A 12,392-nucleotide genomic window follows, 5' to 3' on the forward strand; every position below is an offset into this window, starting at 1 on the left:
TTTCCTTCATACATTACAAGACAAGCTACATCTAAAATATTTGGAGATGGAAGTATTTTTAAAAATCACATTGTGCCTGGATGAACTGAAATTGCTTAGCAATATTTCAGATATGGCTCTAGCCCACTGAAGAAATTTGTTATTTAATAAAGAGCACTTTTAGAGACCGAAGTCAACATATCAATATGCTAAGAAATGTTTCAAAGGTCCAAATGTCATTAAATAATTATAAATATATCTTTAAAGTTATATGACCATTCATGTTAACAAGTTACCTCAGATTTTACACATATTCATAATTTAAAAAAAAAAAGAAAACAAATAACACACAGCCAAACGCAAACACTATCTATACCATTATGGCTATAATAAGGTATTGCCATTTTCAGTTTTGCATAAAAGGAGAGAGGGATCCTAGGGGTGGGATTTCTTTTTGGTTCAATGGGAACAGGGGGGAGTATTTTTGAAGTCACTTAGAATAGGGCAGGGGGAACTGAACTAAACAGTTCAAATGAGTGCCTGCAGCAAGTTTGAAAGCAAAGTTTGGAATAGTTACTCTGAATGGATGGTACCGTAAGGGAAGCATCCATCTATCTCTTGTCCCTTAATGTGCACCAAGACTGGCTTTGTAAGCTGGCCTGCCGATACACTGGTCCACACACAGCTGCAACCATGAAGTGCGTGGTTTCAAAACACAGAGAGGAAGCAGCTTTGCTCTTCTTCCTCCTGAGTCTGGAGTCCACCTCTCTCAACTGGCCTATGAACAGGTTATTTATGATAATAGACCAAACAACAACAAAAATACCTGTTCCTTGATTGTTCCTTTGTAAAAAATACATCTTAAGTAGTAAACAATCTGAAAACTAATTATAATTGTCTCTCTTGGGCCTCTGTTTTTTAATATCTACCCTCTTACGGTTGCAAGATCATGACTGAGTGAATGAAAAATCTTCTAGAAAATAGGCACTTTGTAGCTAATCGATATACATATATATGCACTCTCTTTATATATGTATATATTGACACATGTGGGATGTGGCCCCCCAGATGTCACTGGGCCACTGCTGAGGAATTTCAATATGGTCGCCAAACAGATTCATCCATTCTGCCACTAGAATTCAAAACAGTTGGGGAACTGCTGTGGCTTCCATCAGCGTCAACACCATCATTCTGGTTAGGCAAATTTGGATTTAATAGCGTGCTGCCATTCGAGGTGGTGGTGCATGGCGGAAGCATTCTGGAAGGAGACCGGTCTCCCCCCGGCACCATGGGGAACTGATAGGATCCTGATGAAGTGCCATAGTAGAGATATGGAGTGCTGCTGGTCTGGAAAGGTCCACTCTGGCTTTGGGAAGAGCCGGGGTAGGGTGGTGGCAGGTAGGTATGGTAGTGAGTGGTGGCAGACATACCGAGGGACATGCCTGAGGTGACTGGCGGGGTGTAAGTAAAGGTGGCTGGATAGTGCATTCGTGGGTTGGAGAAGCGGCTCTCAGTGAGGGATGAAATGCTTGGGAACTGCCTGGGGTCTGAAAAAGGGCCCAGTTCTGAAGCACCTAAAAATTACAACAGAAGATGGGGGGAAAAATCTGTAAATATCAATTAAAATGATAGAATTTTTACAAGAAAAAAAAAAAAAGAAAACTTTAGCCTTCTCAAAAAGGAACAGCAAGTCACAAACAAGACTTTCAAACGCACCAGTCACTTTACAGTCTTTTTTTTCCACTTTTATAGTTAACGGCATTGATCCTTAAGTTCTTCACCCCCAGAGAATCCCAAAGGACTTCAAAAATCCAAATGTGTGCTAGGTCATATGTGTAAGCCAACCCAACACTGATTAGATAGGTTCACTCACCAGATTTTAAGACCAAATCCTCATTGATTTTTTTCCCTCTTTTTGTTTCTTCTTGCACTTCAAATATTGGAAGTGAAACTTTTACTAAGTCAAGCAAATTTGTTTTTAACCCAATGTAAAGAAATTCTAAAATGATTAGTTCTATTATTGGTTCTCTTGGCAGGACTCCTTCTTCAATGAAGGGACATGAAAGATACCCTAACATGTTCCTACCACTTTCTTCAAACCCTTAAAAGAATTTAAAATCTTGTTACAATCTTCATCTGAGTTACAGTGGAACCAAACCAGCTTTCAATGTAATCTGAAACAATCTTGCTTTTCTGGGGGCAAAAGGGAGAGTCTAGTCCTCAGAAAATCTCCCTAAGGTCATAAGCTAGATGAGTAGGTTTTGAAAGTACGTAAGGAGGGAGGACAGGGAGGCTTAGCACTGCATTTCAAGTCTCCATGGGAGACACAGGACCTGATTTAGGCCAGGAGCATACAACAGCTTCTGCAAAAGGCTCATTGCCCAGGTAGATTAAGAGCAGAACACCTCCCCACCCAACTACCAGGCCCCCGGCACCAAGTCCTACAGAATTACCTTTAGGTCAATTTGATGCAGTGACCTACAGGCTATGACACTTCTCCTAAAATGTGAAGTCCTTCAACTTCTCACGTTACCAATATGCCTCTTTAACAGCTATTTCTGGTGCCCAACCATAGTTTTAAATGAACACATGTGGAAATTTGTTTTCTGAAATGCCTAAAAACACATAGTTATGATATCTAAAGATTGAGTTAATTATAATTTTCTAGAATTGACAGAACTGGGATGAGCCCTTTCATAACACCAGTGTTCTTAAGATTTTGATCCCTTCTAAAATCTTCTAATGATTTAGGTCTCATATATTTGCTTTTCCTTTTATCTTTTAGCTATAAAGGGAAAATACTTGGCAATTCTCTAAGACCTTAAGTGAATAGGTTATTTCTTCAGTCACATTTTTTATTCTGCCTTTGTTCTTGGATATTATAATGTCTATTAAAGGAATAATCCTAATATTCATCTTTAAAGGTACTGATTGAGGGTTTTTCATTTTTGTTAAAATGCACATTGCTTATAATCTTCATAAAATGCTAGTAGTAAGTATCACGATGTGCATTTATAATAAAAAGTGACTTATAAAAGGAACATATAGTTAACAAAACTTTTTCTCACAAATCAGACAGTACCAGTCAAACAGCCCAGCCCAGCCCAGCCCTACCCAGCCCCACAATTGTTTGAAAGTCTCACCTGCCTGGCTCTTCTTACTGAGAGTGGAAGGCCAGAGGCAGAAGTCAGAGGTGGCAGTGTCATCATCTGTAAAATGAGGGGGAGGAGCTCTAAGTTCCCTTCCAGCTCTAATGTCCTATGACCATGACTTCCAAGACAGAGGAGGAGCAACAACCTCAGGAGAGGAGTAGACAGAGATTCCCACCCTCACTAGTCCCGTCCCAGAACCCACAGGCCCATCTGCTAAGGGTGGAAAGCAAGTGAGCAGCTTCTGACACCAGAAGCAAAAGCTTTCAAGATGACAAGTCAAAACCTAAGCAGCCAGGCAGCTACTCTAGGCTTTTCACAAATCCCTCCCTACTCAACTTGCTTCTCCCTCACCCCTCCCCAAAATGAAATTCTGAGTTTTGAACTGTGGAAGCAGTGATTATGACAGAATCAGAAATGGGAACAGATGAGATTTAACAGATGAGATTGAGATATCCCTCAATGTTTATGCACTATTCTAAATATTACAGCAGTAAGTGGAAGCACAGCTGTTCCTTAGCAGACTCTCACTGCAGAGCATCTAGGTGAAGTTGAGTCAGCAGAGCTAATAGTTATAGACAGGTCACTTCTACATGCATTAAGTTCAATACTTAGAGCACATGAGAAAAAACAGAATTATGTAAGCAATTTAAAATGGAAAGCAGTTGCACTTAAAACGTCAATGTTTGCCCCCACAGAAGCAGAGTTCACACAGATAGACATGTTAATGTTAAAAAAAAAGCTTCTCATAAGCATTTGTACTTAAAATATACTATAGTAATAATTAAAATTCCATGTGGTTTCATTTATTTTGATGCAAAAACCTCATTAAAACCCTTTATGGGGGCCCTGCTAGTAAATTCCAATATGTTTTTGAATTTGCCACCCCGACCCTCTCTATTTTTACCTGATACATTCTGCTGATATTTTTATTACCCATCACGTGCCAGAACTACTGAAACTTCTTGGTTTATGGATGCTAGCTAACACAAATTGACATTCATTTTTCAATTAATGAGCTCTGGTTGTGGTTTATAGAAAACAATGCAACAAATTTCCGATAGGTTTACAGTATTTGACCAATCACTTTAGTTGTTTTAGACTGTAATATCTTAAGAATTAACACTTCTTGAGAAAATGAACTAAAGTGAACTTTATAGGGATTACAGAATAATTTTTATAATTTACAAATGACAAAATTTCCTGGAATTTGCTTAGTCATTTTATGTTACCAAGAAATGTTTCTGAAACACACTGCAAAGTGTTCTATGAAGAAACATCAGCAATTTGCTGTAGTATGATGTAATTCCTTACTTAATAACATATGGTAAAGAGGTGGGAGGAATCCTAAGCTTAAAAATAAAGAATATAAATCTCTTTCTAGTTTTCAGTTTATTTTTCATCATTGTTGCCAAAGCAAATAACAACTACATCTTTCTCCTTGAATAGGTAGGTATGTATCTGTATTTCCAATCCTTGTTTTAGAGATAAACTTGAGATCTCATTCTTTGGTTATTTCGACACTGTGTCGTAACTATTCTTACCTTGTGTCACTAGCCCCATTATGACAACTGAGCTTAAAAAAAAAAAAAAAAAAAAAACCCACTGTGTATTAAATCAACTAAAGAAAAATGTTAATTTGACTTAACAAAAGAGTCATCAAGATGAAAGTCTAGAGTTCCAAAAGTGCTATTACGTCAATCTAAGTTCATAAATGCAACCCCCAAACTATCCCAGTAATGTATGTGGTAGCCTCAGAGCTCCCCAGAGCCAGTTTATATTTCCTCGCTGAAATCTGCTGAGTAAATAAAATAGCAAGGAATGACTTAACACTAATGTATTCTTCCTGCTGTTATCCATGTACCTCTTCCATGTCCAGCACATTAAGCACATTAAGCTGAACCATGTAAACTGCTCAGAAGTTGAAGGTCTTTTGGTTCTAAGAGTTTCAAAAGAACATGAACCTACATTTGGGAGTGTTAGGGTCTGATGGAAGTTACTGAAACCTTATCAACACAGTGCCTTTCCCTGGAGAAAAAGTCCACTAAACAACAAACGTAAATATGATATGAAGGAAAACTCAACACTGAGGTGAATTTTTAGATAAATAAAGATGACTTCAACAAAACTCTGCTATGCCCTTAGAACTCCTAAATTAGCCATGAACTCCTTCTGCTAGTTGAGATATTCTCATGGCAAAGTCTAAACTCATATTTTACTGCTTAGATAACTACAATCAATCCCCATTTGACAAACAGAGAAGCTGAAATCCAGAGAAGGGGAGCCATTCACTCAACATCACCACACAGAACCATGTCTAAATAGACCACTCTTGACTTCCAACAAAGGACAGGCAGTGTTAGATACTCCTCTCTCTCTCACCTCCTGCTCTTCCTCTCTCTCTGCCTCTCTACCAACTTAGAAGAATATTTGCCTAAATGAAAAACACTTAACCAGATCCTTCTGATGCCTAAGTGTTGCCCCAATAAGAATTACTATTTGGGGGATAATATTAACAACTCTTTCTAGCCTTGTTGTTGATCTAATCTGCTAAATAGTGAGCAATTAGTTCAGTTGCTCAGAGCATAATGTGAATGAGACCAAGGTCAAGGGTTTGATCCTCTTAGGACTTGCTGGCTTCCTACAGATGCATTTCATTCCAAAGCTGTTGTCTACACCTCTAGCCATAGCCCGACAGCTTGCAAACAAATGGAGTTGTCATAAAGAGAGCTTCAAGATCCTTGCTCATTAAAACAACAGCAGCAGCAATTTTTCACAGCCTAATATACATAGGGAAAATGTTAATAAAATGCCTATGAATTTCAAATAAAAATAAAATCAATGTTAAAAGTAAAAACATCTTGCCCCTCCCCACAAAGTCTATGAAGAAAAAGGAAAAAAGTCTCTCTTAACCCAATCAGAGTCCTAGGGTCTTCAGAGAAAGTGGAAACTGGATGAACCAAAACAAGAGGTAGTAAAAGAAACCCCCTGCACTTCTTTAATTCTCACAGCCTGCAAGCCTCCACTGAATCTTGCACACACTGCTTTCTAATGCTATCACCCTGGGTCATGTCTAACTCCCAACTGAAGAGTGAGCTCTTGAGGACAGAGATGTAATACTGCTTTGTCTCCCCTTCGGAGCCTACTAACAGCTAATACTTGACTTTTCCAGGCCTTCATTTTAACATACATTGTCTCATTTAATAATAGATGGTTTATTTAAAGTGGGAAAGGAGATCTTAATTAAGGATTAAAGATTAAAGATTAAGAATTAAAGGGAGGGGCTGAGGAACTAGCTCAGTTCATAGAGTGCCTGCTTTGCATGCACAAGGCCCTGGGTTCAATCCCCAGCACCACAAAAAAATTAAAATTAAAATTAAAAAAATAAATAAAAGGAAATCCAAGTTTGAGAAGAGTGACCAATGAGGTACTTGCCATTTAGGGCTATCAGCTAAGAAACATGTTACCTTTCCCTCTAAGCAGCAGAATTTACACATCCCAGCTGAAGAGGCAGGTCAGGGCAGAAAAAAGGAAAAGGGCTTTGAATCCCAACTGAACATATGTTGGCACATTCGCAGTCCTCTGTCCTATTTATTTCATGCAAAAAGCCATCATGCTTCTCAGCAATGAGGTGTTAACTTCAAAGCTTCATTGGGGCCTTTTAAATGGTAGGAGTTATTGCTTCAACAAATCTCAAATAAAACCCAAGAATGTTTTATTAACCCCCTCATGGCAGCCTTTCTATTGGAACATATACAAGATCTTTGCAAAGCAGCTGCTCTCGGGTAACTAAGAAGCTTCTTCCCCTTTTGCAACACTTTGGCTGAACCTTTCCAACTGCTCTCTTCTGTAACTTCCTTCTTCACTTCTCTTCCATTTCTATATCATTTATTTCTATATCATTCTTTTGGGCCCTTACTACTTCATTAAATTATTAGCTATTTCTTATACTTTTCAACTATAGTCAGCTTTAGGTGGTAAAGGATTTATTTTTTCTTCCCACATCTCTCTCAGAACCCAGTACACATTGTAAGAACTTAAAATGAAGAAAAAGTGGGTGTATGAAAGGATGAACAAGTGAATAAGTTAATGAGTCTAAGGATCAGTAACTGTACAACAGCTAGTATTTTTTTTGACACATTAAATTGTCAAATTATATTGAAATATATTTAAAGTATTAAGCAGTGCTGATGTCAAACCTAAAATGTATTCCATACTGAAAGAACACTGTACAGCTCTATTTCAGAGTTCAAAGCTATTCTTGTCTATGATTATATCACTTGACTTCACACTGCATATAGGGGCCCCACAAGTAGCTGTTTGCCCCTAGTAAACAGGTGCCCTTGGTTTGGGAGCTCTAAGGAGATGCATAGCCTATCAGAAGGATAACACATCCTGGGTTAAATGTTGCCATTAAGGCCATGCATTTATTTGGAGTGAGCAAAGTAACAGGTAAAACTTAAAACTCTCACATGTCTGACTCTGACTTTCTAGACAAGTGTATAGGGCCAGTATGTAGAGTATCAAAAATCATAGGTACGGGCTGGGAGTATAACTCAGTGTTAGAGTACCTACCTAGCAAGTATACGGGTCAGCACCACCAATAAAAAGAAAGAATCATAAATGACTTTGATAGTTAAAACAGGAAGCCTGCAGACGTGGTGGATCTGAGAGGCAGCTTGAGACTCTTCCATGTTTCTCCCAGCTCAAGTCCAGTGTTCTACACTAGTCTAACACAGCATGCCAGTGGAAAAGGGTAGAGGATCTGCCTTGAGCTTCCTTAGATCTACATTCCATGAAAATACCCATGACATGGGAAATTCTTCCATTCACATCACTACTTAAAGTCATACAGGTGGCAGAACCTTAAAACAAGAGTATATCATCCCCTACACAAGCATTGGTTCACTGTCTTTTAAAAGGCACAACTAAACTCTGCAATAAAGAGGCAAAAAATAAGGAGGCAACTGGAGGCATATTGAGAAGCCTCTGCCCTATTTGCTAAAATCATGTCCCACTGCTCCTCAGAATGACTCCCTCTTCCTCATGGTATGACACAATCAGGAGCCTCAGAGTAGCTTTGCTCAGCTTCCCCTCAGCGCTCAGACGCCTCTCTCCTCTCTGCCAGACCAATGTAAGCAAGCACTCTCTGCAGAGCTCACAGTTACACAAAGACTTCCAATGTGATGTACAAATTATCAGCATCATTTTTTACCATGCACACCTTGGACACTTATGTATATAAATTTTGCCGCCCCATTTATTTTAAGGTATTATCATTGTTTTTGGTAAATATTTTCATTTTTCAACTAAAAAAAAAAAAACAAATTAAGAACAAAGTATCTCTGTTAGACCCTACTTGATACATAATCTAGTACTGAAAAAAGATCAGAACTTTGAAAAAATTGCTAAACAGATGAGTTGTATGCATAGTCTCAAGCAGGCAACATGTAATAAGCAGATATGCTATATAAACATTACTTAAAAGTCAAATTTAAACTATATGCAAAATATTACTTTGTGTTTTCCATATGAAGATCTTCAGGGGTTTTTACATTAGTTCTCTGAAATTCCTTGAATTTATCCCTCCACACTAAAAAATAATCAAGTATTTATCACTAAATTAAATCTAATTTCATCAGATGATAATTAGGGAAATATGCCATATGTGGGAGAAATGTAATGAATCATGCTGATGGAGAAGGAACCAGCAAAATGAGAAAGTAGAAATCAATTTTTTAAGATAATGAAATGACTAGCAAACTTCATAGTTTAAAAAAGAGAGAGAAAAGTACCCTCAACTATCCAGTATAAATATTTGTTTTCTGTGTTGTAATGAATTGTACTTTTCCACTGCATGCTCACAAATTCTGAAAGACTGCTTGATTCTAAGGTGAAAGTATGTTAATACTGAAAGGGAGGGGAGACTGGCGATCTTCAGAAACATAAACCATGCCTTCAATCCACCCAAATGTTAAGGATATTGCTGGAATAGCATATTTCCTTTTTGTAAAGGGAAAGGGGGCAGGCAGTAGCTGTGCGAGTGAACATGTATGCAGATTGGGAGGGAGACTAAGACAGAAAAAAGGAGCCAAAGGAGAAGGAGGTAGGAGACAGAACGGGGAAAAAGAAAAAGAGATCCTGCTAGGCCTTGATTAGGAACTTTTTAAATCCTAGGAAGGGTGGATAGTCTTTGAAACCAGATCCGCTGCAGGAAGGAGGCCAGCACCCAGGACACCGTGTCTTTCAGAAGGGGCCACCCACGGTGCCGTGGCGGTCATATGACTGCTCTGTCACATCCTGAAGCCATTTCCAGCCCATGCACACGTCTGTGCTCCCATTTAGAGAGGATGGGATATATTGGGAACACACATATGGAAACACTTTCAGAGAATCAGTTTCCATGAAATTCATAATGAGCCAAGTGGCTTCAGATGTGGTTGCGTTCCTCCGATTAGCCAGGAAAAAAAAAAAAAGGAAAAGAGGAGGAAAAAAGGGACAAATCCACTCTTTCAGACTTTATTTCAGTTACAGAAAAATTAAAAACCACTAATAACTTATGGCTACCAAAACATGGAGCCACAATTAAAGAGAGGAAGAACTAGGAAAAAGAGGCAAAGAGGTTTAAAAGTGATAGTCTTTCCCTCATAGAAGTAACAGCTCAATATTAGTAATCTTTTCCTAAATCAGGGGAGGCTTTCCTGTGATGTTATCTGCCTAAAGTGGCATAATTAATTTTCTGACATTCTGGCAGAATGTAGTGAGCATGCACACATGAGGGGGTGGGAAGAGATAGGGAGGCAGAGACTACAAGACCAATTCTTATTTGATAACATATGTGGTCAATTAAGATTATTTTAAAAATTGCAACTGAATGATAAATTGTTCCTAAGTAAATCTTTCAAAAAAGACTGAATTCGGAGAGGACAGTCTGGTATTTTCCTGTAGCCTGTGCTAGTGGTAACTTGGACTATATTAAAAACAGAAATTTATGAACTGGTTGAGATGTTATATATTATACACCAAAGCCTGGCTGATAGGAAGGCATGAAATACAAGAAGAGAACAAATGGGGGAGGGTTTCTAGAGGGGGACATTTAACTGATATTAGAATAAGTTAAAACATTATTTTTATATTAAAACTAAGATAGACATAAACTTCATAATGAATTTTTAGATACAACAAGAAACTTGAAAGTATTCTCCTTGGGGAAGAATGGGGAGAGCAGGCATGGTGAAGAAGTGAAGGAGCCCTTAGTTTTCCTCTGCCCTTTGGGGTGCATCAGTGGAAAAATCTGAGCCACATTTCCTTCAAGCTTGGTAGCAAGCCGAAACCCATTGTGCAGGAATGCTCTGACTCGAAGCTGCCTGATGATGAGCTGGGAACCAGACCTGACTGTTGCTTAACAGACCAGTCTTTGCTTTTCCACAACCATATGAATCCTATAAGTGATTTAATAGTCTTAGTATCCCGTGGTGTTAGCAAAGATTGACTAAGAAGAAAGAGTGGCTAACCAAGCAACTGAGATACCATTGTCATGGCCCAGTGCTGCAGAGAAGATTTATCCCACCAAAGCCCTTCTATTGGGTACACAATGTCACCAACCCCATTGTAGGGAACTAAACTCAAGCTCAAAGGAATGAAGTTATTTCCTCAGGGTTACAGTAAATGGTGGCCTGGGATCTGGCCCTAGATCTGTGGGGCTCTGCTACTACAGTCTCCTCTAAGGTGCACAGATTCAGGTCATTTTCAAGAGAATTCTAACAGCTGCCCATAGCTCATGGAGGGCAATGATGAAAAGGCTCCTGATCAATTATCAATGACAGCCCTTCGGATTAAGATGGGGGGGACACAGAATAGGGAGGCTAATGCCTGCCTCTGATTTGCCATGCTTAACTAGCCCTGGAATTTGGATACTGTTTTTACTACTAATGTTCTCAGTGATCAGAAGCAAATGGCATTTTATATTCCTCAGGTTATTATTACAGAAAAGACAATCCTAGCTAGAAAATATGTGAATTGAGACTCAGAATCCTGAAGTTCCTGAATAATCCCATGTACTCAGCTCCAGGTTCAACCAAACTCTTCTGTAAGAATACTGAGAAAAGAGATGCTACTAATGTAGAAAAAGGAGACTAAGAAAAGCCAACAATCACCTTAAAGGCCAGTTTCTGCCACTCCTGAACTGTGTTTTCAGAATTTTAATTCTCCATTTCATAAAGAAGCCATTATAAATCAAGGATCAGCCCAGTCTCAGACTATGTCTAACCAAACCTACTAGTGATCCAGAAGATAGGCCCTAGGAAAGGAGAAGTCAGCTCTAGGTGGCAGTTGATTACAAGGAAGAATCATGCAAAAACTGACAGTGTTGGTGAACCATTTTCTCAAATGCAATTCCCCAAAATAAGCAAAATAGACTGGAAAGGCTTCGTACCCTGGCAGGAACCAACAGTGCTGGTGCCATCCTGGACCTTAAGGCCTATGGCTCAAGCTGCCCAATGCCCCAGATTCAGAAACTGAACTGAATTACCACAGTGCTATTCAAGTCTCAGAAGTCAGCTCCAGCAGACTCCTCCACCCAAGGCCTAACACAGCCCATATTAATCTAGAGCCCAGGACAACAGGCATGGGCTTCAAAGCACATCCTGCCAAGATCCTCATCTTCGTCCTTTCGTCCTTTCTCCCTCCACAGTCAGATGCTTCCACTTACCTGTTCCCCAAGGTAGGCCTGGACTGGTCATGCCCTGGGATTGGTTCCTGTCCTAGGAGGAAATATATAAGAGGCTTCCTGATTGTGACAGAGGGCTGCCTTATATGCAAGGTCCTCTTTTGTTTGTGTTGTATCTTCCGCTCAGGTGGCTTATCTGGATTCCTGAATCCTTTCTTGTTCAACTTCCTGGTTCCTTAGAATTTCCTTGTTCTTTGCTGCCTACCTGGCCTGTGACTTCACGTCATGCTTTTCTACTCAGGCATGTTTATATTTCTAGATCTCTGCATTAGATACACACAAACATTGCAGGACCAACAATCTTGTCCCAACTTACCTTTCCAATCTTGTCTCTCATTCTACTTCTTTTTGACTTTAACAATCTAGTCAAACTAAGGCCTTTTCCATTTCTCATTTTCCCATCTCTGCTGCCTTAGTTTTCCTTATTCTCTCAGCCCTTAGTATTCTCCTTTCTACCTTACCTCAGTTTCTTGAAATTCTAAGCAGTCTTTAAAAATCTACTTCACAATCCCCTTCTTCCTGGGAGCTTCTTTGTA

The 12,392-nt window shown here is 39.2% G+C and overlaps 1 protein-coding gene across 8 annotated transcripts in view; it reads right to left on the reverse strand.

The window, feature by feature from the left end:
- Nucleotides 1–968: 968 nt before the first annotated feature.
- Nucleotides 969–12,392, reverse strand: part of Runx2 (RUNX family transcription factor 2) — a 214,065-nt gene continuing 202,641 nt past the window's right edge. For 3 of the 8 annotated variants that reach the window (XM_076860124.1, XM_076860129.1, XM_076860127.1), the window contains 2 exons: nucleotides 3,123–3,188; nucleotides 969–1,553 (listed from right to left, as the gene is read on the reverse strand). In XM_076860124.1, coding sequence (XP_076716239.1) covers nucleotides 1,075–1,553; nucleotides 3,123–3,188 — 545 coding nt within the window. In that variant the 3' untranslated portion in view covers nucleotides 969–1,074. Of the gene's footprint in view, nucleotides 1,554–3,122; nucleotides 3,189–6,206; nucleotides 6,262–12,392 lie in introns of all 8 variants that reach the window. The other 5 variants (XM_076860125.1, XM_076860130.1, XM_076860126.1 and 2 more) reach the window with 2 other exon arrangements.

The sequence above is a fragment of the Callospermophilus lateralis genome, chromosome 6 (genome assembly GCF_048772815.1).
Source record: "Callospermophilus lateralis isolate mCalLat2 chromosome 6, mCalLat2.hap1, whole genome shotgun sequence".
NCBI classification, from domain to species: Eukaryota; Metazoa; Chordata; class Mammalia; order Rodentia; family Sciuridae; genus Callospermophilus; species Callospermophilus lateralis.